This window comes from Harpia harpyja, chromosome Z (genome assembly GCF_026419915.1).
Source record: "Harpia harpyja isolate bHarHar1 chromosome Z, bHarHar1 primary haplotype, whole genome shotgun sequence".
In the NCBI taxonomy this organism is placed as follows: Eukaryota; Metazoa; Chordata; class Aves; order Accipitriformes; family Accipitridae; genus Harpia; species Harpia harpyja.
Window position 1 is genome coordinate 13,629,578 of NC_068969.1, and position 24,517 is coordinate 13,654,094.

The window sequence follows — 24,517 nt, forward strand, 5'->3', positions numbered from 1 at the left end:
GAACAGGAAGAGGTAATGGAGAAACACACAATTAAGGGAGACTTGACCTCCCAAACAGCTAAGGGCACTGGAAATACCCAAAGACAACGCCAGCACTTTCTTTGAAAATGCCAAGGCCTGTTATTTCACTTAGCTGAGTGTTTCCTCTGTGTGTTTTTAAAGGTTAGACTGCTCTGGAGAGAGCCCTAGAAAAGCGCTTGCCAATATCTTACAGCAGTCAGGAGCATTCACTGCCTGCCAGAGCAGAACAAGTTCCCTGGATGCAGGTCCCTGCAGCGGGTGGGCAGCAGGTTTGGGCTGGCCGCAGGGGACCGGGGACTGCCGGGGTCTGTGTGCAGAGCTGTCACTTGGGTGCCACGGGTTTCACCTCCTCCTTCCAGGCAGATGGGCTGGATCCCTGGGATTCAGAGCCACCTGGTGGCATGTTCCCACCAGGCCCAGCACAGCTCCCTTGCCCAAACCCTTCCTTGAGCGGTTTCCAAAAGCTGTGGATGAACCTAAAACCTACAAGGCTGCAGAGCCCAATCTACAGTTCTCCATTTGGGGTGTAAAGCCCAGTCTCCGGGCTCTGTGTGTCCCAGGTCTCCCTGCATCCTGCCTTCCCTGCCCATCCCTTGGGCGACCCTGCGTGTCCTTCTCCCTACCCTCCAGCATCCCTCTTCCCAGCCAGCACCAGCACACCACCATGCAGCCAAATGCAATTACCAGGGATGAGGAGAGAGCCCCTGAAGCAAAGCTGCAGTCTGTGGATGTTGGGCAACTTGGCATCAGCCCCGCTCCCCGGGGCTCTGTGCTCAATTACTCGTTCTCAATTTACCGGTAAAAGCAATCACTTTGCTAAATCCAGTGTCCAACTTGTGTTAACATTCAATTAGATGGAGAAGGATTGCAGCATTATGAAGGCCAGGGGATTCCTCCTTAACAAAGCCTCCAGTCCCAATTGCACTCCCAAATTAAGACTTCAGACCAACGGAGGCTGAAGGAAGACGCAGGCTTGGTGGAAGACACCTGCGCGGTGCTGTCCTTTGAACTTTGCCAAGTCAGAGCGCAGTGAGCACAGGCACGCACCTTGCTCAGCACATTGAAGGTGCTTTGCAACAGCGCTCCTGCAGCATCCCTCCCTGTTTTGACATTCTGTTCCGGACAGCAGTCTTTTCACCAATTTCCTTTTGCGGAGGTGATTCAGAATTTTGTTTTGTTTCAACATGGGCTAATACTAGCTTACGTCACTAAATCTGAACTGGAATAACTATTTTCCAGTGCTTTTCTCCAAGTAAAAATCTATTCCCATGACTAGAGCATCCTCCATCCCAATTCCATATGTCTGCCAGAAGCCGCAGCTGAATAAACCTGGCCTCAAAGACATGTGTTCATCTGATCGCTCACTGGAGAGTTAGAGATACTTTCTTGTAGTATTACCTTAATTATTTTGTTAAGCGAGTGCTTCTAGTCACAAGACATTCTTGTGGATTTTAAAACATCCTGAAGAGGATTAATATGTCCTACATGGCCTCTCTGGAGAATTAAAAGTGAGCTATGGACCAAATACTCTGTAAGATATATGGCCAGTGAATACTTCCTCTGATTATGTGAATTATAAAGTGCTGTAATGGTTTTGAAAATGCTGTGAACAGTATGATGCCATGTAAGCCAGAAGAAATGTGCCAATAAAAACCTAAAACAGATACAACAACTCAGAGCACCACATGAGTGCATTTTAAAATACATTTTGTTCCTTGCTGGAAGCGAGAAGCCATGCAAATGTGGTCAGACCACAGGCTTCAGCTCATGTTCAGTCTCCAGACAGGTTCGGAGGCTCTGCCTATCTTCACCTTGGCCCAGAGACCCCTAAGAAAAGACAACCCTGGCTTACCTTGGCTTCCATACCCGGCATCAATGCCAGAGCCATCCCAGGATTCCATAGCACTGTCCACGCTAGGAATTGTGGTGGAGTATATCTCAGACAGCTTGCTAGTTTTCTGGGAGTCAGTCAGTTCATCTTCTGGGTCACTCACTTCGTTTATACTCCCCGACTTCTTGGGATAGGATTCTGAAACCAGAACATGCTGCTTTAGCAGGCACAAAGAGCAAGCCTCAGGGAAAGGCTTATGCTGACATGGGAGCAAGCCCAGGTACTGCAAGTCTTTTGAAGCACCTCTTTAGCTCTTCAAAAGTAGCTAAGAAAAGCCTGTGCAATGCAGTTGAAAGAATCTAATGCAGTACTCCTGGCTCAAGCTGAATCAAGAGAAAATACCTTTCTGAATTTTTAGCACATGGAATACAAGGAGCAACCATGGGGATTTGAGGATTCACAAATATGAGAGAGTTGGGACCTAATCTCACTTCACAGGTGCATCTTCTTGTGCCTTTGGAAGCTTCCTCCAAACAGCCCCGTCCAGAGAAGTGTTGGCCTCTGCAAGCAATAGCCTGTAGCTCCTCTGGTCTCAAAGGACCTGCTTTTTACTCAGAGCAGCAACTGGTCAGGGTGCTGGCTGCAAACTTTCTGTTACAAGCAGATGTTTTAATGAGATTCCAATGACAATGCAACCTGGTCCCAAACTACCGCAGCTGAAGTTATAGCCCCCTTCCAAGATTGTACAACCTCGTACCAATTCAAGGCTAATCACCACCTCTCCAGAGTCTCCCATGCAGTCTCATGACAACGGTGGAATTCCTGGGCCTGGTATTTTGAGGCTGAATTTCCCCTGATTAGTGATTGGAAAATGGAAAGCTGAATGTGGATGATGAAGCTCAGACCTTCCCTTTCATTATTTTAGTAATAATAGGCCCTTATTATCATTATATCAATTTCCCTTTCAGGCAAAAGCTATGCAAGGAATGGCTTCTCAGCACAAGCATTTCTTTGTACCGAATATTTTGAAGTCCTCGTTGATTAGATATCCTGTTAGCCATCCACACCCTGGATCTCTGACTCGCAGAGGCTGGGATAAAAAGCCCTCTGAAAGTCTGCATTTGTCAATGAGGACAGATTATTTTATGAAACAAAGCCCAGAGTCCTGAAAGTCCCTATTTTCCAAGCATTCAGAAGATTGCTTACTATGATTAACTCAAGATTACCTTGAAATTTCAATTACACCTGCTTCATTCTCAGAATGATTAACAAGTCTCCAACTGGCACTTGCATGTCAATTATTTCAGCGAGTGGCTGTGACAATGCTAAGTGTCAGCAGCAGGAAAATGAGTATTTCAGACCAAGGATCAAGACACTTGGCTGCAGGGAACGAGACTGGTGTTTCTTGAAGAGGAATTAATTCCCCAGTTATACCTCTACTTGCTAAGTCCCCAGTCCCTGCCTGGGCTTCCTGTATTTGTAAAATAGGTGGATTGCCACACATTTGCAAACTGCTTTGATGTCTACAGAAGTGCTATGTTTGAGAGTGATGCTACTTTTTCAGATGCAGGATAGAGATGCCATGGGCCACACTTGCTTGGAAGAGCTTTATCACTTGATTTCTTCTAATTCCCACAGCACTGTGGGCCATTGGCTGGGTAGGTCCAGCTAAATCTAGAGACTGCAGAAGCATGACACAAAAAAAGACAGAAAATACGGGGTGTGGGGAGAGACAGAAATGCAGCCAGAATGCACCCACTACTTTCTGAACTTGATTAAAAAGCCTCTGGCTGTGATTACGCAGTTGGGGAGAAAAGTTTGCATGTTCCTTAGTTTCACCAATCCCTCCTCTGTCCCCCCAAAAAGTGGCCTGCCTGTATTAAGTAAGCTTCTGCTCTGCTAAGAAGAGCAGCATCAAAGCCACAGGGAGCTTGGCAGGGAAATGAGAAGGGGATTTCTAGAGTGAAGGTAGACCTTAGGACCCCAAGCCAGGAAAAGGGGCATAAAAGATTTATTGCCAATCACTTTCAGAAAGTTGAATTAAAGGTGGTGGGGTTTTTTTCATGGGTTCTATCAGCTCAGAGTCCCCTTGCTCATTTTGGGGTGTTATATTTTAAAAAAGCCCTGCACTCTTCTACTTTTAAAAGCAACTTCTGCTCCACTTCTGTGTGAAACACCCAAACAGACAGGGAATGGCACCAATGACACAAGGTGTCAATCTGAAAAAAAAATTATCGCCAATAAACCTGCTGTCTTATCTCTTCCCAGTTCCACGGAGAGCCCCTGGGTTGCCTTTTTTTTTTTCATCTGTGAGTCAGAAGTTCAAAAAACACCTCCTTTTCCCTCTGTCCCCAGCCATGCCCCTGACCACACTGCCTCATCTCACCTTCCACAGCACATGAAGGAAAACCCGCAGCATTACTTACTCCATCACCCGGGCTCCCTGCTGGGGCACACCTTTGCCCTCCCACTCCAAACCAGTCTCCCCAACTCACTCTCTGTCTGCTTCTTGATCTTCAGAGTGACCGTCTCTCCTGCCATCTGCAGCAGGTGAATGGCTTCGCTCAGCGGTTTGCCCTTGAGGCTCACGTTATTAATCGCTAATATCCGGTCACCGATGTGGATGGCTCCAGTTCTGGAGAGAAAAGGCACTGTTAGAAACTTCAGAGAAGCAATTTGCCTCTGTGAGACAGGCCATTAAGTTGTCGCTTGAAGCAAGAGCGTATTAACTCTCAGCACTTTCAAATACGTCTTGGTTTCCCCTTGCTACGCTGTATACCCGTGATTTCCTCTTCATCACCACTGCCAGGAATCTGGGTCATCCCCTCATCTTCCACCTGTGCTTATACATATAAGTAAGTACAAGAACATAGGCACTCCTCGGATCCCAGGCCCCTTGGTAACTGGGACTGCAGACCAACTTACAGTCAAAACTCTTCAAAGCAAGGGGATCTACATATTAAAAGCACACGCATTTCCAGTGTGTGATGTCCACCAGTCGTCACACATGGAACTGAAGGGCATGTTCACACTGACGGAAAGAAAGGATGAGACAAACCTAGAAACCTGCTGAAAAAAAATACAAAACCAAAATGGCCCAACAGACACAGGTCGTGTGTGTAAGCATAAGCTGAACCAGTTGCAGATCAGCTCATGATATGTTTAAAGCTCACCCCTACATGGCTACACCACTGTGACTTTCTCCATCAGGACCAGTGCTCTAGAAGAGGTTACTGTGTTTTATTGCACAGCCACATTCCAGCACTGGCTTCTGCTCTCAGCCAAATAAATCCTCAGGCTTCAGCAACAGCCAGGAACAAACTAAGAAGTCACAGCAATTCTCCCCCTTCTCCTCTGTCCTAGTTTCAGCTGGGATAGAGTTAACTGTCTTCCTAGTAGCTGGTACAGTGCTATGTTTTGAGTTCAGTATGCGAAGAATGTTGGTAACACACTGATGTTTTCAGTTGTTGCTCAGTAGTGTTTAGACTAAAGTCAAGGATTTTTCAGCTCCTCATGCCCAGCCAGCGAGAAAGCTGGAGGGGCACAAGGAGTTGGCACAGGACACAGCCAGGGCACCTGACCCAAACTGGCCAACGGGGTATTCCATACCATGGGACGTCCCATCTAGTATAGGAACTGGGAGGTGGGGGCGGGGAATCGCCGCTCGGGGACTGGCTGGGTGTCGGTCGGCGGGTGGTGAGCAATTGCACTGCACATCATTTGTACATTCCAATCCTTTCATTATTGCTGTTGTCATTTTATTAGTGTTATTATCATTATTAGTTTCTTCTTTTCTGTTCTATTAAACCGTTCTTATCTCAACCCACGAGTTTTGCTTCTTTTTCCCGATTTTCTCCCCCATCCCACTGGGTGGGGAGGGGGGTGAGTGAGCGGCTGCGTGGTGCTTAGTTGCTGGCTGGGGTTAAACCACGACATCCTCCATCCTTCTCCTCTGTGTCTGCCCACAGACAGGGGCTCACTTTACCTCTCCCGGTGTTTGCTGCAGCTCCGGGAAGAGCAGGCAGGACAAGGACGGGACGTGTCCATCGCCAGAGCTGGCTGCCAAGGCAGGAGCTCGCCCTTGCCACTGGCCGGACCGAGCTAACCACACTCACACTCCAGCTCCCTAATGCCAGCAAGTGAGAGCAGCAATCCTCTCCTCCTCCAGCAGTGCCATAAGGTTTAGCTATCAGGAACCTGTGAGATCGAGCCAGGAGGAGATGCAAATCTGGACTGCAATATCTTTTTGTCCACGGCAACGTGGGTCTCTCAGGTTACATCTCCAAACTGGACTGCTGCTCCTGCAGAATTGGAATTTGATATACTGTCGCAGGCAAAACAGCTATTTGTCTTTCCCCAAAACATGAAACTTCTGTAGACACACTGCTGTGAAACATCTACTATAAGTACATCAAATTGGGAAATGTAGCCAAACAGCAGGCAGGACTGTTGGGTCTGCTGCTTCTGCTAAGATACTTGGACAGTGCCATGACGGTCCCAGCCAGCCACTAGATGTCCGTCTTGTCCCATCCAAATCAGCCTGAAAAAGCCCTCAAGGAAAATCTGTGCATTCAAATAAATAACAGATCAAACTGGAACCCCAGTATTTGTCTTCAAAGTTTCATCTACGTAGTCAAAAAAAATCAAGCCTTATGGCTGGCAGTTTAAAGGCGATCCTTCGCTCGCTGCAGTGGTTCAGCATTTGAGGGCCTCCTTCTTTAGCCCTGAACCCAGCATGAGGATGCATCTCCTATCCAAGACACTAGCCAAACCTCTGAACAGCATGACTGCTCTGCAGAAACTGTGAAAGTCCCTCAGCAGGGAAAAATACAGAAACCATTAAAGAGAAAGGTCACATTCAGCCAGGTGTTTTTCTTCAAGGGGGGAAAAGTAAATCAAAGTCCAGTCCTCTCATCTGTCCATCTCCAGGCACCCCTGTGAGGACAAGCAGACAGAAGCCAAGCGGGAGCGACAGAGAAAGCTGTTTCTAGCTAATGACCCTTGTGCCTCTCCATTATCAGCAACAGTACTTAATTCAACTCAAACACAAACCAGCCCAAGGAGCTGCATCCTCCATGACCCTTCTTGCCCACAGGACACACGCAAGAGCAGAATTGAGCAACACGTAAGTTGCAAGGTGTAAAAGGGGCTGCAGGCACTTTCCAGCAAGCACTGGAGAAGAGGTGCCTGCATGCACGTGGTAGAGATTTACTTGGCACATAGGCAGGGCCACCATCCCTTCTGCCCCCTGCCAACATGGGTTGGTGCTGAGCACGCCTGGACAAAACCCTCCTGCAGCCACCCCCATCTACTTGACCAGGTGGCACTAGAGGAGGCTGGTCAGGCACTTTAAAATGCCAGCACTAGCCCAAAATTGCTCTTGGAGAACCATTACACCTCAACCAGAATTGAATAGAAGAAGGAAAACAAGTCCCATGACCCAGGCTAAAGCCACCTGCAGGCACTGAAGGAGGGGAAACAGAGACTAACATGGGAGAGAGCCACCACTCGACACCAACCCAACAGCCTGAGCTGCCTCTGTAGGTTTCTATAAGATCAGACACATACAAGGAGAAAAATGTTCAAGGTCAAGATAAAACCCAAGTCATCTGAATCTGGAGCCTTTTCAGCTTAGACAGCCTGTCACCTGCTGTGGCAGACATGTGACAGATCCTAGAGGACACCCTGCCTTCTCCATCACCGAGTGAGCAGCCCGAGCTGCAGCACAGACCTTCACTCGTGCCTCTACAAGAGAGGCCGGTGCGTTCCCGTTATCAGATGCTGGGATCTGGTCCACCCAGTGCCAGCGCTGCTGAAACATGTCCTGTGCCCCAGCAAAAGCCAGGCACAGATTTGGGTTTAAATCCCCGTCCTTCAGAAACCTGTCCCACACTTCAGAGCCTGGCTAAGGGTGCCTGTGGCACAGGGAAGGGTAGTGACAGCAGGAAAAGGACAATTTAGGATAACACTAGGACCACCCTCTTCCCTTGACAAGGTCAAGCCACTCCCTTCTGTTACTCCCAGGAGAAAAAAAATGCACCTTTCCTGCAGGCAGCCTTCATCTCAGCATTCCTCGCCCTTCCCAGAGGGAGCCAAGGTTACCCAGAGAAATCCCCGTGCTGCTCTGTCCCCATGCCGCTCCTCTGCACAGGCACCATTATTTGTTAGTCAGCTACAGTGAACATGCTGAACAGCTCCATCACTCTTCTCAAAAGACTTTTCATTCCTTACTGCCTGCCAGCTCCTGATCAAAATTCAATAGTACCGCAGCACTTGCCTGCACTACGTTTCTCTGTGGAGCAGTCACTGATGTGTATCCGAGTTTGAAGGAGGAACAGCCACGGCATTGCAAAGGGAACTGAGAGCAACAACGGTACGAGACTGTCTTCTAGCACCTGACAGCATTTGGGCTTTTTGTCCTTAACCTCTCTCACGCTGGGCTGCAGGTACAGTGCAGAACTGCTATGCAGAAAAGCCTTGGATACTCTGTGGCTATTATTTTCTAGGGAAAAAGACTGAATCCTACAGTGGCAGGCAGTGATATAAATTCCCCGAAGAGAAAAAACCACTAATGACTAAGTCTATCCGTCTTCCTTATTTCTTGAGAGACACTGATGTTCTGCTTTTGGTACCAGAGGGAAGCAATGGAAATGTGCAGCAGCATGCATGCTAAGAGCTCAAGGATCCCAATGCAGAAAGAGGCACTGAGCTGTTTTACAGTTCAGCTAAGAGGGAAGGTGGCCTTGAAACAGAAAGAACCAAAAGGCCAGATCTGCAGTCAAACCTCCCCAAGGTCTAGCACTTTACACCTATTTGTTCAGGGTTTTTTTGCTGCTGTTCTGCTTGTCAGGCAGCACAGGGTAAAACAACCCTATGAGAAGCGTGAGTCAGGGCTGCTGAAATGATCTATTTACAAGTCACAGCTACCGTATAGACAGATTAATTAAGATACAGTGTATGACTCAGTTCCACCTTATATTCTAAGCAATGTCTTGATCCCTTAAATCCTATGCATGCACATATATTCAGACACAGGCACACACACAGTCAACCTCCCTAGTTGCCGAAGGTAAATCTGCGCCTACGTTTATGCAGTATAAATGTCTGCTGCTTGCGGCATGCCAGCCTTGTACTGAGATACCTCCACATGTAACAGACTAAGCAACCAGCAAGGATGGGTCAGAAGACCCCCTGGGATCTGTGGTTTCAGCAGGACACACCACTGTCATGGCCGTAAGCTGCAGTTTAGCAATAGGTGAGTCCTGGACAGGAGTTTACAGTGGTTTTGTGGGCAGGCTGGGCACTCTCCCCATGCAAGATGTGCATGGGAAATCACAGTCCGGGAAGCACCTCTGTGGAAGAGCGGCAGATAAACACACGTTCCTGGCTGCTGCATTCAACTGACTCACTGGATCTGACTTTTCCAGAAGTGCCCTGCTCTGAGCCTCTCTCATTGCCCTAACAGCACAGTCCCAACCACCCTGCTTCATAGCGCTTGGTACCTTCATAGCACCTTTCCTTTTTAGCAGACTAAAACACCTAAGAAGAGTTTATGACAGCAGAGGAAACTTGGCAAAGTTCAAGATCTCTTCCCACATCAATTCAATGCCTCTGCCCCCAAAACCTCACCTTTCTGCCAGCCCTCGTTTAGTCAAGCCTGAAATGACGATAGGATCGAAAGGTTCCTCCGTCCCGGAGATGGTTATTCCCAAGGGACCGCCATATCGCTTCAGTTCCACTGTGTAGATAATAGCACCGGTCGTCTCCTGCTCATCTGAAAGAGAAAACAGGAATGCTGAAATTTTTAATTAGCCATATGAAAGAGGTCATAGGAAAGACTTGCAGCATTTAGAAGCAAAAGCCTGAGGTCTTCAGCCATGCTCGTACCAAATAGGATTTTAACCTTCCACACTCCATTTAAGGGCAGAATAACAAAAATAGACTATAATCAATTGGAAAGTGGTGACCGGACAGGCAGTAGCCCTTATCTTTGTTAGTTTGCACTACCTATTGGGAAATGTCATTACAGTGGACAGGCACCAGTTTGCATCAGGATTTCTGTACCAGAGTTATCTTCATCCTTCCTAATCTTCAATTTGACCAGGTCTTCACACTGCCTTAAAATCTGCACAGCATCCTCCATTGAGCAATTGTCGAGTCGGATGTTATCAATGGCTAACAGCTTGTCTCCCGGCTCCAAGGTGCCAGTTCTATGTGGAAAGGAAAAGAAAACTTACTTAAAGTACATTTGTATTTGCCTTTCAGATCCCACCACTCATTCAGTCCTGTGGTGCCAATGACAATATTAACTTCTTGCCGTCCTTGATCTTTTCTGGGAAACAACCATGTACGGAGTCTGGGACAATTGTAACTTAAAGAGAGGAAGTTTGTGTAGAGTGTGCATCAAGACAGAACAAGGCAGGAAGATTAGATATACAGCCTGGGTAACCTACAGCACTGAAAAATGCCTCATGTTTAACTGACAGATATTCTACCTTTTATGGAAACTCCTGTATAAGCACTCCAGAAACGAGCCCTCCGGCAGCACTAAATTCCTCTGAAAGCCTTGCTGTAAGGTGCTGGGATCGGAGGTGAAGTCAATAAATGCTGAGTTATTTGCACAGTTCTCCACCAGTGCCCACAATTCACTCACTCTGTTCACCTGAGCAGGAACTGAGACATGGCAAACTACCTGATGAGACATAGCACCTTATGGGATATATGAAGCCCTTTACCACATGCTCTTAAATGCTAAACATCTATTTCCTATAGGGTCAGCAGACATCTGAATTGGTGCCCTGGCCACCTTCTCCACTAGCTCAACTCTACTTCAATACAGACAGTTTTTATTGCAAACCCTACTGTGGTCTCAGACAAACCTCTAGGTTTGAGATCTCCTCGGACGCTGGCAAAATCCAGACCCAAGTACTACTGCTTGGGCTTCATTCTACCTCTCATTACTGGCTCTGACATTTTGCAATGGGTTTGGCAGATGGGAAATTCTGCACTCACCTATGTGCTACGCTCCCCTTCTTGATGTCAGAGATGATCAAAGGTTCCCCAGGCTTTCTGCTTGCAGCTGCAAAAGAGACACATGGGTACAAAGCTTGGTATTGAGTCTGCTTTCTAGGATGGGGATGGTTAATGGGGAGAAGGAGTCATAAAGAAAGGGAATTTATATTCCTTTGACAAAATGATGCTTCACACTTGAACTCTGGAAGCCACACCAGGAAAAAAAAGAAGTAAATCCCTGCAAAAGTTTGTTGGTTGCCCTTTGCCCAAGTTAGCTAGCTTCTACCTTCGGACTTCTCCTGAAGGGGAGGACATGTGGTGTCCAGCAGCAAGAGGTGGCATTGCCCGATCCCAGCACTGTTAAACACCCACTCACCCACATCACTGACACAAGACAGCAAGTCAGTCAATGGCTGTGGCAGTAATCAGACATTACAGCACTGCTGCCCAGGGAGTACCTAGCTCAGAGCTGTGGTTAATATAAGCCTTTCTGTGTTCTTGAGGTAAAGTGGGCTGGGAAATTTTCCAGGTGGAAAATAACCCAGGAAAAATTAGATAAAGCACTGTTTTCCAGCTGGTTCAGCACCCCAGGCCACTTCATCATACAACCAGATAAATCAGGGCTGGTCTCAGTGCTGGAGCTGGAAGGGGCGGTTTCCAACTCTTCTCTCCTGCCCAACCCTGATAACTTTTTCATCCCACAAGAGATGGGAGTACGCATCTCTGGGAGCATTTGCACCTTCAGATTTGACTGCAAGACCTGCTGCTCTCTTGAGAAATCCAAGAGAGATTTATGACTCGAACCCCTCCTGAACTCTCTGCCATGCACACACCAAACATATGCCAAGAGCATCCTTTTCACCCCGCATCACACCCTCCTGCCTTGCTATGGGAATTGCATCGTCTCATTTAAAGCTGACAGAGCTTCTCAGCAAAAACTGCGTGGGAAGGAAGAAACTCACAGCATCTGAACATATCAGGTGCAGGTCAGAGATTAAAATATCTGCGAGGCACGTGGCGTCAAACACAGAGAGATCCACCTGCCTGAACAGCAGTTAGAGAGCACCCCAGAAAGTCAGACATAAAGGAGTAAGTGCTTCCTCTTACCAACCTCTCTGCTCTAGATACTTCTGTTGTTTACATTCGTTTATGAGATTTAAAAACATATGTGCTAACCCGTCACATTTAAGGATACCCTCTCCCAGTTATAACTAAACCTTCTGTACTGAACAGAGCCAAAAGACAACCAATCTCAGTCATAGCAGGGCTGAGTATAAAAGTTAGGTCAGACAGCAAAGAGCAGACCCTGACTGATTTTACAATAGTCACGGCAATACAACTGCTGAATGACACAGAGCCAGGAAGAATTATTTTCCCCATGTCTTACTGGAGTGTGGTGCCAGGCAATTTTGGTCTGGACACTCATGTTCAGCTTGTGGCTGTGGGTTGAACAGAAGTAGATGGGTTGCGGAGATTCACCAAGGGCTCGTGCCTATATTCAACCTGTCCATGGCACAGACCAGCCAGCAGATAGACCGACACACACCAGGCAGAGCTGAGCGGTGGGAGGGAAGAATGGGGTGCAGCAGCTAAGATCAACACAGAAATCCCCCCTCTGATCGAGAAGCCCACACGTCGTGGACTAACAGCACAGGGGACAGAGATTTATCACCCTGTTATTACTATTGCTGTTCTCTTTTTCAATATAGAAAATTTATTTGCTGCTGAGAGAGGTGTACAATGTGGTGGTCCAAGCAGCGGTGGTGGGAGACCCTGTTAGCACGCTCTGAGCCCTGGGTCGGGCTGGCATCGCTGCATGTTTAATCACTCCCTAGCCTGGTTCTGTCAAAACGATCCAGGTTAGCAAAAATACTTTTCACTGCAAGGTTTGTTTACTAGTTTCAAAGCAGAGGCAGTGTGACAGAAAGGGGTTAGGGAGGATCTCCACAGTGCTGGTGGTGGGTTGGGATGGCCATCTCTAAACCTGACCCAGCCACAGCTGGAACAATGTGTCCAGAGACCGTTAACACTCAAAAGAGCAAAGAAGGGGGAAAGAAAAGCAATAAAGAAGCAAGTATAGACAAGAACATGCCTCAAGCTCTGCAGAAATGGTGTTTATCTCAGCATCTGCCTTACAAGCCCTGCGACACATGGAGGGATCCTGCCCACGGTCAGTCTTTGAGCAGAGAGCGAGACCCCATCCTTCTGCAGTTCTGCAACTGGTGTCAGCACTGAATGCAGCACAAGCTTCCCGTATCAGAAGCAAGGGTGACAAACCAAGTGCTTTGTCCATTAGGAAACAAAGCAAGTTTTAAGGAAAAATCATTCTGGATTTTGTTTGTGTTATTTTTGGAAGTTGTGCTTTCCGAACAGATTTTCTTGAGACTTCAGTTAATGGAAGAGCCATGTGCAACTGCATACAACTGTCCCTACCATCAGAGTACCCAAACTTTAATAAATGCCAGCCCTCTGTTTTAAATAATCACTTAGTATAAAATGGACAGGCTTTATAAAACCATCATTATTAGTCAGCACCTACAAATCTGAAGGGTAAGTTAGAGAGACTTAATGAATAATCATTCTCTCTCTAGAGGCGTAAGATACAAAGTTAAGATCATGACATCTCAAAGCACAGAACGCTCATTTGCTGTTCGTTTTAAAAACCAGTAGTTACTAGCTCCATTAATTTGCCTTTGGCATCCCAAAGCCCTTCCCAGCACCCCAGCAGAGCGCCCAGCTGGGCTTTCTGCCCGTCAACTGGGACCAGGCTGTTACCATCCACCCCAGCCACCCTGGGACCCACGTTTTTAACAGTCCTGTGCTGTTCTTGCAGGGTGACAATGTGCCTCTGTGTAACGGCTGCCTGTCTACATGTGAGAGACCTGCAATTTCACTTAAGTGGTGGCTCAGTCTAGGTCAGAGGCACTAGATATGTAGATCCCTGGTGAGATTTTGGATAAACCATTTCCAATTTGCCTGCAATTAAAACCAAAACTTAAACTACATTATTATTTTATTAGGGCCATGGTCTTTGGAGTTAAGACACTTGCACAGATGAGTAAAGCCTCTTTATCCATTTGTTTCTGCTGTCGATGTGGTTATTCCTCTTCAAATGACATTGCCTTGGTAATTCTGTTTTCTGCAGGAAGACACGGTTCGGACACCCAGCTTTGCCTCTGGGTCTTTCTTTCCCGGCTGTAAAATGGAGACGGCAGCAAAGGGAGTCAAGGGAACAGATGAATCGAGGCACAGAGGCAGAAGCTGCTGTGCAGAAACCCACGCTCTCTCAGCAGGCACTCTCGTCGTGGCCTCCATCCGCCAGGCAAACCACTTCAGGTGTAAGTAGGCTCTTTTTCAGATACATTTGTATTTTTGGCGGGTTTACCAGTACAAAAGATAGTTTAAATCTGCTCCAGTGGCCCAGAGAAAGCTCCATAAATCAACAGCTGGTGAAGGTAGAAGCGTGTGGTGGGGGAGAAACTCAAAATGAAAACACTGCTTGGCAGTGGTGACAGGGCAGTGATAAAAAGGTGACTTGATCAATACTGTTATTTACTTTTTATAAATTGCTTTCAGTCTCTCACCACCTCTGCTGGGATTCTGGCTCGCTCGGCATTTACTCTGTGATGGATGATGAGGCCAGAAACACATGTCCAGTTTGTGTTTTTAATAGAATGCATAATGACTCATATTGGTAAATTATTCCCCTCCAAGGAGCACGAGCACATATCTCACACACATCAACCCATTATAAATGCCCTTCGTTATTGACCAAGCCAAAGCAGCACTCTGCCAACATGTAATTAAAGAAATTGAAATAATGCCGTAAGAATACATTTAAGAAAGCAAGCATTTATAAAAGGGAGAAAACAAACAAAATCAGAAACCCAGTAATCTCAGGATAGCTAAGGAATGAGAAGAGGGATAAAAGCAAATCAGAATCAATTACAAAAAGCAGCAGTGAAAATCAAATCCCCAGTACCCAACTTTTTTTTCTATCATTCATTAGTTTTAGCAGCAGGTGCATAAATTATCAGTGCCTCCAGCAGGATATTTGCCCCACCGCAGATCTATTTCCTTTCAAAATCTCCAGGCAGCAAAACCAGGACAGAATATCCTACTTCGGTAAAAGCACCAGAGTGAAGCAGCTGGAAATCTCAGTTGAAGCTGCAATGTTAGCGAGGGGGTAGGACAGGAGGCTGCTGGGCACACCGCCGCTTGCAGACACACTCTGCCGGGCTGGTGGCAGGTCCCAGGTTAATCCAGCACCAGCAAAGCTGAATGTATGTTGCTCGGCCCACAGATCCATCTTCTTGCTAGGACAGTGATTACACTGCTTAAGCGACTTAATCGAAGTTATCTATCTACCCAAATTCCAGTTTTATCGCCCGCAAGCAGATATACTACCTACTCCTTATCTGCAGTACTTCACGCCAAGGGCACAGGAATTGATTTGTTAAGATATATAAAGGTAATTTGATAAACATGCTATATAAAGCATTAATGCATATTTAAAATGAAAGGTAATTTCAATATCTGTTTAAACAGCAACAACAACACGCCTGTACCCTGCAGTGAATTTCACAACTAGCCCTTGGAGAGGATGTTTGAGACAGACAAAAAAAAAACCCCCCACAAATCAAAAAAAGCAATCTTTTATGTAATCAACTATGATTTTCCAGAGGCTAATAACAAATCCATATCTTATTTTAAGAGGTCAGGTATTGAACATGCAAGAATACACGACTATCAGCTTCTCACTCATGGAGATTTTAATTTGTAAGAGATGTACAGAAAATCTACAAAGGCATAACTGTATCATTAGAACTGAATGCAGCCAGCAAGATCAGAGCACTTGAGGCATGTGTTTTGCTAATGGAGATGAGTAGCTCAGACTAACAAGAGCCAAATCTTCACATCCCTGTGTCAAAAATCTCAGTTTGCACATCTTTGCATCCCCACCATTCAGAGCACCTCAGAGGTCCCTGTAAACAAGTGAGCTTCACAGCCCACACAGCTCTTTGAACCATGCAGAGCAGAAAGGAGTGCACGCTTTGCTCTTCAACCAGAGCAGCTGTTTTACAAACAAGTGCAGCCATCTCCCTGGGACAGAAACCAAGACACTGGAGTAGGGAAAAAATGAGAGCCATTTTGCTGGCTTCTTGTCCCTTCACCCCTGGATGAAGTGCATGCAAGCAGTGCACACAAGGAAGCTTCGGTGTTTTGCTTTGCTAATTTTCATTTAGCGAACATAGGAGACTGAAATGAGGCTTGAGGGCACCGAGGTGCCACAGAAATACAAAGCACAGTCAGTGAGAGACTCACCCCTTTGATTTCCTATTCATCCTTTGGGGAATGGAAGGGGAAGTGATGCTATATGCATACACTTGCATCATGTGTCTTGATTTGCTACATCCCTTTGCCACGCCGTGTTTGAGCAGGGGGAAGAAACCCGTCTGTGCGCACGGACCACAACTGGGGGCTCACCCAGCCCAAGCCTTCTTTTTCTGGAAAATCTTGAGACCTTGGAGAAGATGAAATGCCCTCAGCAAATATCTGGCCCTCACCAGGAGCAAGCACAGACCCTCTCTGTACGTTCATCCCAGAACCAGCAGCGCCTGCCCTCCTCACACAAAAACCTCCTGGGTTTTCAACCCTTTTATGAGGCTTTCCAGCAGATTTATGGTTCCTCCTGCAGCCAGCTCCATTACACGAATTCTTCCAACACATCCATCAAGAATTCTGCTCTCCCTCCCTTTACTTAGCCCATCTCCCAATTAGCTCTGAGAGCCACAGCACAGCAAGAACTTGATCGGTTTTATTTCTGTAGTGCTCCTCTGATGGGGTCATAACACTTTCTGCCCATGTAAGAAGGCAGCAGCAAACCTTCATGGACAGAGGAATTAACTACTGATGAGCCTGCTGAAGCCGAGAGGTAAAACTCAAGGAAAGCAACTCATCTTTCATCTACAGCGTAGCTGGACCACAAAGGTTATGAACAAACCCAATTCTGTGGCCACAACAGTGCAGGGCGTCTTCTACTGACTCATCCAGCTTGCATCTATTTAACCTGCCCCAGTTTTACAGAGTAGGAAACAGGAATCCAATGTGGGATGCCAGTAAACCAAGTCCCCTACTTTAAACACTTTTCTTTGTCAGAAAGAGAGCTGTAAAAGCTGTTTCTAGATTTACACAAGCATTCAAATCAGCAGAACTGGGAAGAACTGAGCAAAATAGAGAAGAGTTATTTTTACCTCTTTTCTCTTGCTGCTTGCATCACACTCCTGCATGCACATCATGTCTCTGCAGGAGGTACTTACCATAAGGCTGCTTGCTTTGGTTTTAATGTTTGAAACTGGTATGTTTATCTGCTCGGTCAAAGGCAGAGTGACAAAATGATGATCTAATTTGCTAAGGGTCATGTGGACATAGGCTTCTATAGACTAATATATGAAAACAGAATTAGGATTCAACTAGCATTTCATCCTTGCCACCGCATTTTCTGGATGGCTGTCTTTTGCTACATTTGTAAATATAATTTGGGCTTTGACTCAGCAAAGGACTGAAACACATCTTAAGTTTATGCATATGCATTACTTAAACAATGTCCTGCAAACATGTTCAACAATCAAAAAGATCAAATCTATTATATTGTTAAAAACTGCTCTGTAGTTGGGATAATGGGTATCTAACTATTTAAAACCCAGGGGTCAGTTTCTTTTTATTTAGCGGTGATTTCAAAAAAGTGTGTGAAATCAATTTTTTAAACAAATTTCAAATGAAAATATTTTCAACATAAAAATACATTTGAAGTGTAAATGGACATCTGAAGCAGTCCCATTAAGTGAGACTCCACAAATAAAACCTAATATTCTTTCTGGCAACTCCCAGGTTCATTTTGCTCTCCAGCCCCAGATACAAACTGAGCTTTGAAGCTTAAATGGGGTAAATCCCTGGCCATGCTCAAGCCAGAAGTTTTTTGCTACCAGATCCATCGTCCTAGGTTGCTACCTGAGATTGCAATGCCAATGCAGTGGGCAGGGCAGCAGGTTGGGAACCCAGTGCAGGCTGGGCTGCTGCACCGTGCCAGTGAAACGTCATTACAGGTACCCCGCTGCTTTCAGAAAGCACTTTGATGTCTTCAGACAGTAATTGCTACCAAGCCAAATGTTAAATACTGGGCTCTTATTTCTCAGGATTATCCTTGTGGCACAAATAGGGGAAGCTGGGAAGAGGGAGAAGAAATAACATAGGGTGCAAATCCATCATCCTGTCAATATTCAAGTCACTCCTGAGAATCACCCCACTTAGACCAGAACACCTCCAATTAACTCACTAACTAATGCTGTAAATGCCAAGAGGTAATTGCAAATAGCTTATCTATTTTAAAGAAACCTCATTTTAAATTGTCCCTAGTGACTCCATTCCCCAGACACAGCTGGGTCCATGCTCCTGAAGGCTTAGATGCAAGATCCCATTACTGCAGTTTCACAAGCTGCTTTGTTTCAGCTGAGAGGTGGTGGCAGCCTCTGGGCATGGCAAATCTGAGATGATTCGACTCAGTTTACCCGGCAATGAAAGAGGGATGAGTGACGTGAGACCTGTTCACATTTGCCATATAGGAAAAATTCACTGATGCAAGGCTTAACAAGACCCCAGGTTAGCCAGAAATTTGGGATGGAACTGCCTATATTATCTCCTTACAACATCCTCTCCAAAGAGGCCAAAAGGTCTTTAAATGAAAAATATGCTTCAGAAGAGAAACAAAGATAACTAATCAAGAGTGAGCAGAGAAAAGAGAAAAAAAAGAAAAAGGTTTACGTCTCATTTTCTCAGTGCCCATCAAGTCCTGGCACATGGATCTCCTCCTCCATGGCTGAGGTCAGTCAATGTAACGACTCCCAGCAAACCCTGCCCAGCACCCTCCTGTCCCTGAAGTGCCTTGCCCCCACCTCTAAGGCCTGCCACCCTCTTCATCCTCCTCTTCCTCTTGGCAGTTTCCCCTCTCTATCCTTCAAGCTGTGGGTTCACCTCACACTTGCTCTCCTCCCTCCACCTCTTCCTGCAAGGTTCCCACCAGACCCAGGCAATTCTTTTTTAAAAGGAACATAATACAACTGTGAGCAAGGAAATAAAAATAATATTACTAATAATATAATATAATATTAGTCTGCAGCACAGACCAACTGATCAGTTGAGATGCATCCTTTGCCCCAACCCTTCATGCAGCTGCTTTCCTCTGCAGCCGCCAGCTCGTGGGGGCAGGAAACACACATCTAATTCAGTTTGGGATAAATCACAAGCACTGCAAGCACTACCAGGAAACCCTACATAATCTTATCTCTCTCCATTGGGCCCCTCTGGTGTGCCAGGGTGGAAAGCAGAGGCTTTTGCAACTGCTAGCACAAGTCTGAGCAATACTTACAGCTGATTGTAATTCCAAGCTCTACACCTCTTTTCTTGGGCAATTTAACGTGGAAAGTACCGCTGCTGGGTATGACAGACTCTATAAAACCAAAAACAGACAAAAAAGAAAATAGGAGAAAAAAGAGAGTTTTCAGTCGCGTGGATGGTTTCTTTGGAACCAAGAAAAACAAGCCCATAAAACTCAGCTTTATTGGTTCAAATAAGGTTGTTATCTGAGGCCCTGTGGACTTTAGGTTAAAATTTGGATTCTCATTAAAAATACATGCTCTGAACGTCAAGTGAAGTGCTCACATCACGCTGTATTTCAAGATTGAGGCAGCTCTTTTAATGTAAAAGGAAAAAATCATAGACTCATAGAATGGTTTGGGTTGGAAGGGATCTTAAAGATCATCTAGATCCAACCCCCCTGCCATGGGCAGGGACACAGGTTGCTCAAAGCCCCATCCAACCTGGCCTTGAACAATTCCAGGGATGGGGCATCCACAACCTCTCTGGGCAACCTGTTCCAGTGTCTCACCACCCTCACAGTATAGAATTTCCCTCATGTCTAATCTAAATCTACCCTCTTTCAGTTTAAAGCCATTACCCCTCATCCTATCACTACACCCCCTGTTAAAGAGTCCCTCCCCATCTTTCCTGTAGGTCCCCTTTTAAGTACTGGAAGGCCGCTATAAGCCTTCTCTTCAAAAACTTTTTTTTTTTTTTTTTAATACAAAGCTGCACTTTAGCCCCAGCCAGTAGCTTTGGCTCCCTCCTTGCTTCAAGGCCATAAATTAACATAAATATTATTCATATTAATGGGCAAATATTTAAAGTGCAGGTGGCCTCTTCAACTACTCCTTAGGCTTATCTCAGCCAAGGGGTGAAGTGGTGAGCACAAGGCATTTATGAAAGGATCAGAAGGACCCTCCATCTCAGTGCACATTACAGAACAACGAGAAATGTAAAAGGTCTTGAGAGGGTCTTCTCGCTCTTCCCTCTGAGCTCTAGCAAAAACCTCATGTATTCGTGTAAGTACACTCCCTCCTACGGGTTAGCAAAGGCACTAGCAGAGTCCTGTTGGTAGTGAGGAGCAGCAATTCCTTTGGTGACGTACCTGCGACATCAAATTCAATCTCGAGCACCACTTTGTTTGTGAGTGCAGCATCACGCAAAAGCTGATTAGCTTCCTCCATAGTCCCATCCTCAGTTGCAATGCCGTTGATAGAAAGGACTCTGTCTCCTACTTGCAGCAGCCCACACCTGCAGCCCACATTGGGAAAAGAGGGAAAGGGAACAAGGAGGCAGGGAAAAAGAGGAAAGGAGAAAAAAACAACCCCACAACCAGCCATGAGTTACTTTTGCCAGGCAAATCCTTTACAAGACACACAAAGTAGTGACAAAGCCTGCAGAAGTAGCCCCAAAGAGAAGATAACTCATTCTGCAATACCCATCCCAGTGCCGAGAGTCCCTGGACGGTCACGAGGCAGCAAACCCTTGTGGTTTGCTTAAGTTCAGACATACTATGCTCCTAAATAACCATTTTTGGTCATGTTTCCTGCAAATTCCAAGAAAAAAAAAAAGTAACCCTCACGTTCTTAAAAGTCAACACCATGGCCAAGAGATGGGAGTGCTAAATGCAAGGGCATGTGCTCTCCTACCCTATCTAACAGCATACAGCTCTTTCCATTTGCCTGCACCCTCTGAAACCCAAACTAATGGCACTGAAAATTGCAGAGATTCCTCTGCTTAATACATGGCTAATACTGAAGCTACAATCCAATGAACTTACTGAAATGTCTCAGCAAATTGGATAATCATTTATCCCTTGTAATTGCATTTCTGGAAGCCAAATGTACATTGATACTGTTTAACTGCCTTGAAAGGCCAATATTATTCCGATGCGATAGCCCGCCAATATAACCATAACTGGCCCTTTGGGGTTTTTGGTTTAGACCCACTTTCTCCAAGAACAGAGATCAGGAGGTTTTTTACTTTGGAAAAAAAACAATGGCAAGGCTATGTTTGAGATATACTGCTACAGCATGGTTTGTCTCTTGGGACCCCTCTGTATTTATGAGCAAGGTTTTTTCACACATGAACCACTACATTCCCACATTCACTATCCACCCTCCTCCCCCCCACCCTTTTTGTTTTTTTAAATATACTGCAACACCAGCAACACCTCCAAGTTATCTCCCACAGCTAATATAAGCTGGCCCGTGGCTCTACAAAATCAAGAGTGTAGTGTTCCCTGTGACTAGCCATGGGCAATTGCTCATCTTCCTTATCCTCCATATCCTTCATCGGTTGTTCGCTATAACCACACCTTTTCAGATTTTCCACTCATCACGTGTCTATAAGGCTGCCACTTGAGCAGAGCCTGGGAAACCATTCTCCATCCATCATTAACGTAAGCTACAGAGTGGTCTCCAAAATAGGTTGAGGGTTATGGGAACAAGTCTAAGGTTCACCTCAACATTTGGAGTTATTTTACCACAGAGATTTCCCAGAAGGCATCAGCTATCCTGTTTTGAGCCTTCTCCAGAGAATCTTTATTCCCCTTCTGTTTAATGACCAAGCACATCCTTCGCCCTATCCTTTCTAGATGTCAGCTTCCAATGATATTTCCCAGAAGACAGCTTATTTTTTACTAATCCTTCCAGCCACTCTTCATCACTCACACCTGACTCAGTTGTAATAAAACATGGTACCATAGCTTCCAGGCACATGAAGGTAACGTCAAAGGCAACGGACACTGGCTGTATTATTCACCTCCAAACAACAGGACGTAGATGAAAGGCCAGGTTATCAAGAAAAAACACACACATCCAAATTCAAGAAAAAATGCACAAGCACAACAGTTTTTGCCAATGGCCCATCAAAAGCTGAGATATGAACAAGTTTGGAGAGAGCCTAGGGAGGTTATTTTACTGGTAGGAAGGTATTAAACTTGCAGTATATTTACACTGCTGCCTGAGTTCATGCCATCCATGGAAAAACGCTGGCTATTTTATGAGAAGTAAATTCAGAATTGTTTGTTCAAGCAGACTTGGATTAGGGCAGACAACTCCATGGTGTATAAATGAATCCACCCTTGCGAATAAATTACATCAAGTTTAATTACAGTCCTTTACTGGACTTGTAGCTATGCAGCTCCATAGATGTGCTTGGAAATATCAGTTTATAAATATGAAGATGGCAAGGAGTATGACACGGATGCCTCCTCCAGCACCAAGAGCTCTTTTGCTATGGCCACAATGCACCTTTCAGAAAGGAGGGATCAACATCTGCATCACACAGACATGACTGTCATTTCAAGGTCATACAAGGACACAATCCATTTTGGCACCACTGTTTCAGCTGCAAGGGCTGGGAGATCACAGGAGACTTTTACACAGCATGAAAGCAAACATTTGCCACCTTTCCCACCAGAGCTGCCTTCTCACAGAACGACTGTTTCTTGTGTTTCTTCACTCAAGGTAGATTTGCCTGGGCGTTTCACAGCAAATAGCTCCGTTATGTCAGAAGTACTTTATTTCTTTTACTATTAGCCTCAGTCAATCACTATTGTTTAAGCCCCGGTCTTGCAGGTTTATAAAAGTTTGTGGAGTGAAGCCGCAACATTCTGGCTCTCTCCATGAGTGCAAGGAGACCCGATGTGCCTTGTTAACCCTTCAAAACAATTCCAGAGACACCGGTTTCCAGCTGTCAGGTGCCCTTGCGTTGGGAGCTGGGCCTGGGGAGCCAAGGCTCCTGCAGACCTCTCCTTGGCTCTGCTGTGGCATCCTACACAAACCTTTTGGACAGCTTTCCCAAAGATTTGTCTCGGAGATGCGCAGTCTAACATCAGAGCTCACAAAGTGCTTTGAGATCATGGGAGGAGAAGTGCTTTAAAATCAGAAAGAACAAGAGTACAGGCATCTCCTGGAGTGAAAGACAGCCCTATGGATGTGTTGGAGTCCATGAAGGGAATGTCTCTCTGGGGTTGCAGAGATTTGCATTTGGTCATGACTCATTCCTTGGGCTCAGACAGCAACAGAACAGCAGAGGTGTCTTGCTAGACACAGCGCAGCGCATATTCAAGCCTTGGGCAGGATATGCACTGAAGATCTCACTCAGCATCATCAGCATCTGCGTGGTCACTCCAGCTGTGGGGTGAGCGGCAGCAGCTGTGACCATGGCCACATCGCTGGCTGCAGAAACCAATCTGTTGTGACCTTACATGCCCCCGAGTTGGTCTGCACAGGTCAGACGTGCAAATCTCTGTGTGTATGTACATCTGTGTGTGCACATTGGTGGGTGGGTCCCAGCCCCCAAAAGATCAAAGCTTTGCTGACAGCTTCACCCAGCTGCTAAACTCTCGTTTTGCAAACTACTCATACTCAAAAGCCAGAAACACAATGATCAAACAACTGTGTCTGAGCAGAGCTAGAAAACATGTAACTCAGCAGGAAGCATTGATTTTGGATACTGGGATGGAGAAGCCAGATACTCTCCCACTGCTGTCAATGACAGCTGGGGGAGGAAGGACACAAAAGCTGTGTGTTTCAAGGCAGCCAAGAGGGGACATCAGGCATCTTCCTATTCCACCCTCCCTGCCTGATAACAGGGGCTGAATCACTGTCTCATTTGGAGCCCAAAGGCTTTGTCTTGCACCCAGGAAACAAAACAACAGTTGGGGAGGGAGGTCTATTAGAGGCTATCAGCTGTAAAACAAATCACAAGTCAGGCAGGTGAGAGCTTTTGCTTCAAACCACCTACCACATGCTAGCACAAAGCAGATAACAAATATGAGGCAGCCCAACATCCCTGAAAAGAGGGTGATGTCATCCTCCTCCCTGGTAGTACTCAAACTTGCTACACACCCACATTGCAGGTCCTCCACAGCAAGCCAGATGGACAAAGTGATTGTGGATCATGCACTTATACAACAGCACATCCAGAGTCACAGGTCTTGCACAGGAGTGTGTGAACATGCAGGACAGACCCAGGCTGCTAAGCCTGATCCCTGTATCCCCACTGTTCACCCTCTTATGCAAAGAGCAACAAGTGCAGCACAAGAAAGAGCATAGCTCAGCCTCAGCCAAGAGCCCAGCTTGGTAAAGGGGAGAAAAACGGCTCTAATGTCTTGGGCTGCAGTTACAGCAGAACCTTTCAAGGGCAGGGGATAAGGTATCTAGGAAGGATGGAGCAAACAAGCTCTGTGGGAGAGCAAGAAACAAAAAGTGAAATGAAAACATAAAG

The 24,517-nt window shown here is 46.0% G+C and overlaps 1 protein-coding gene across 3 annotated transcripts in view; it reads right to left on the bottom strand.

Moving 5' to 3' along the window:
* Nucleotides 1-24,517, bottom strand: part of GRIP2 (glutamate receptor interacting protein 2) — a 294,431-nt gene that overhangs the window by 14,849 nt on the left and 255,065 nt on the right. For all 3 annotated transcript variants that reach the window (XM_052777589.1, XM_052777590.1, XM_052777591.1), the window contains exons 13-19: nucleotides 20,388-20,533; nucleotides 19,290-19,370; nucleotides 10,865-10,931; nucleotides 9,917-10,062; nucleotides 9,482-9,626; nucleotides 4,348-4,487; nucleotides 1,874-2,050 (exon numbers count right to left, since the gene is read on the bottom strand). In XM_052777589.1, the coding sequence (XP_052633549.1) occupies nucleotides 1,874-2,050; nucleotides 4,348-4,487; nucleotides 9,482-9,626; nucleotides 9,917-10,062; nucleotides 10,865-10,931; nucleotides 19,290-19,370; nucleotides 20,388-20,533 (902 nt within the window). The remainder of the gene's footprint in view (nucleotides 1-1,873; nucleotides 2,051-4,347; nucleotides 4,488-9,481; nucleotides 9,627-9,916; nucleotides 10,063-10,864; nucleotides 10,932-19,289; nucleotides 19,371-20,387; nucleotides 20,534-24,517) is intronic.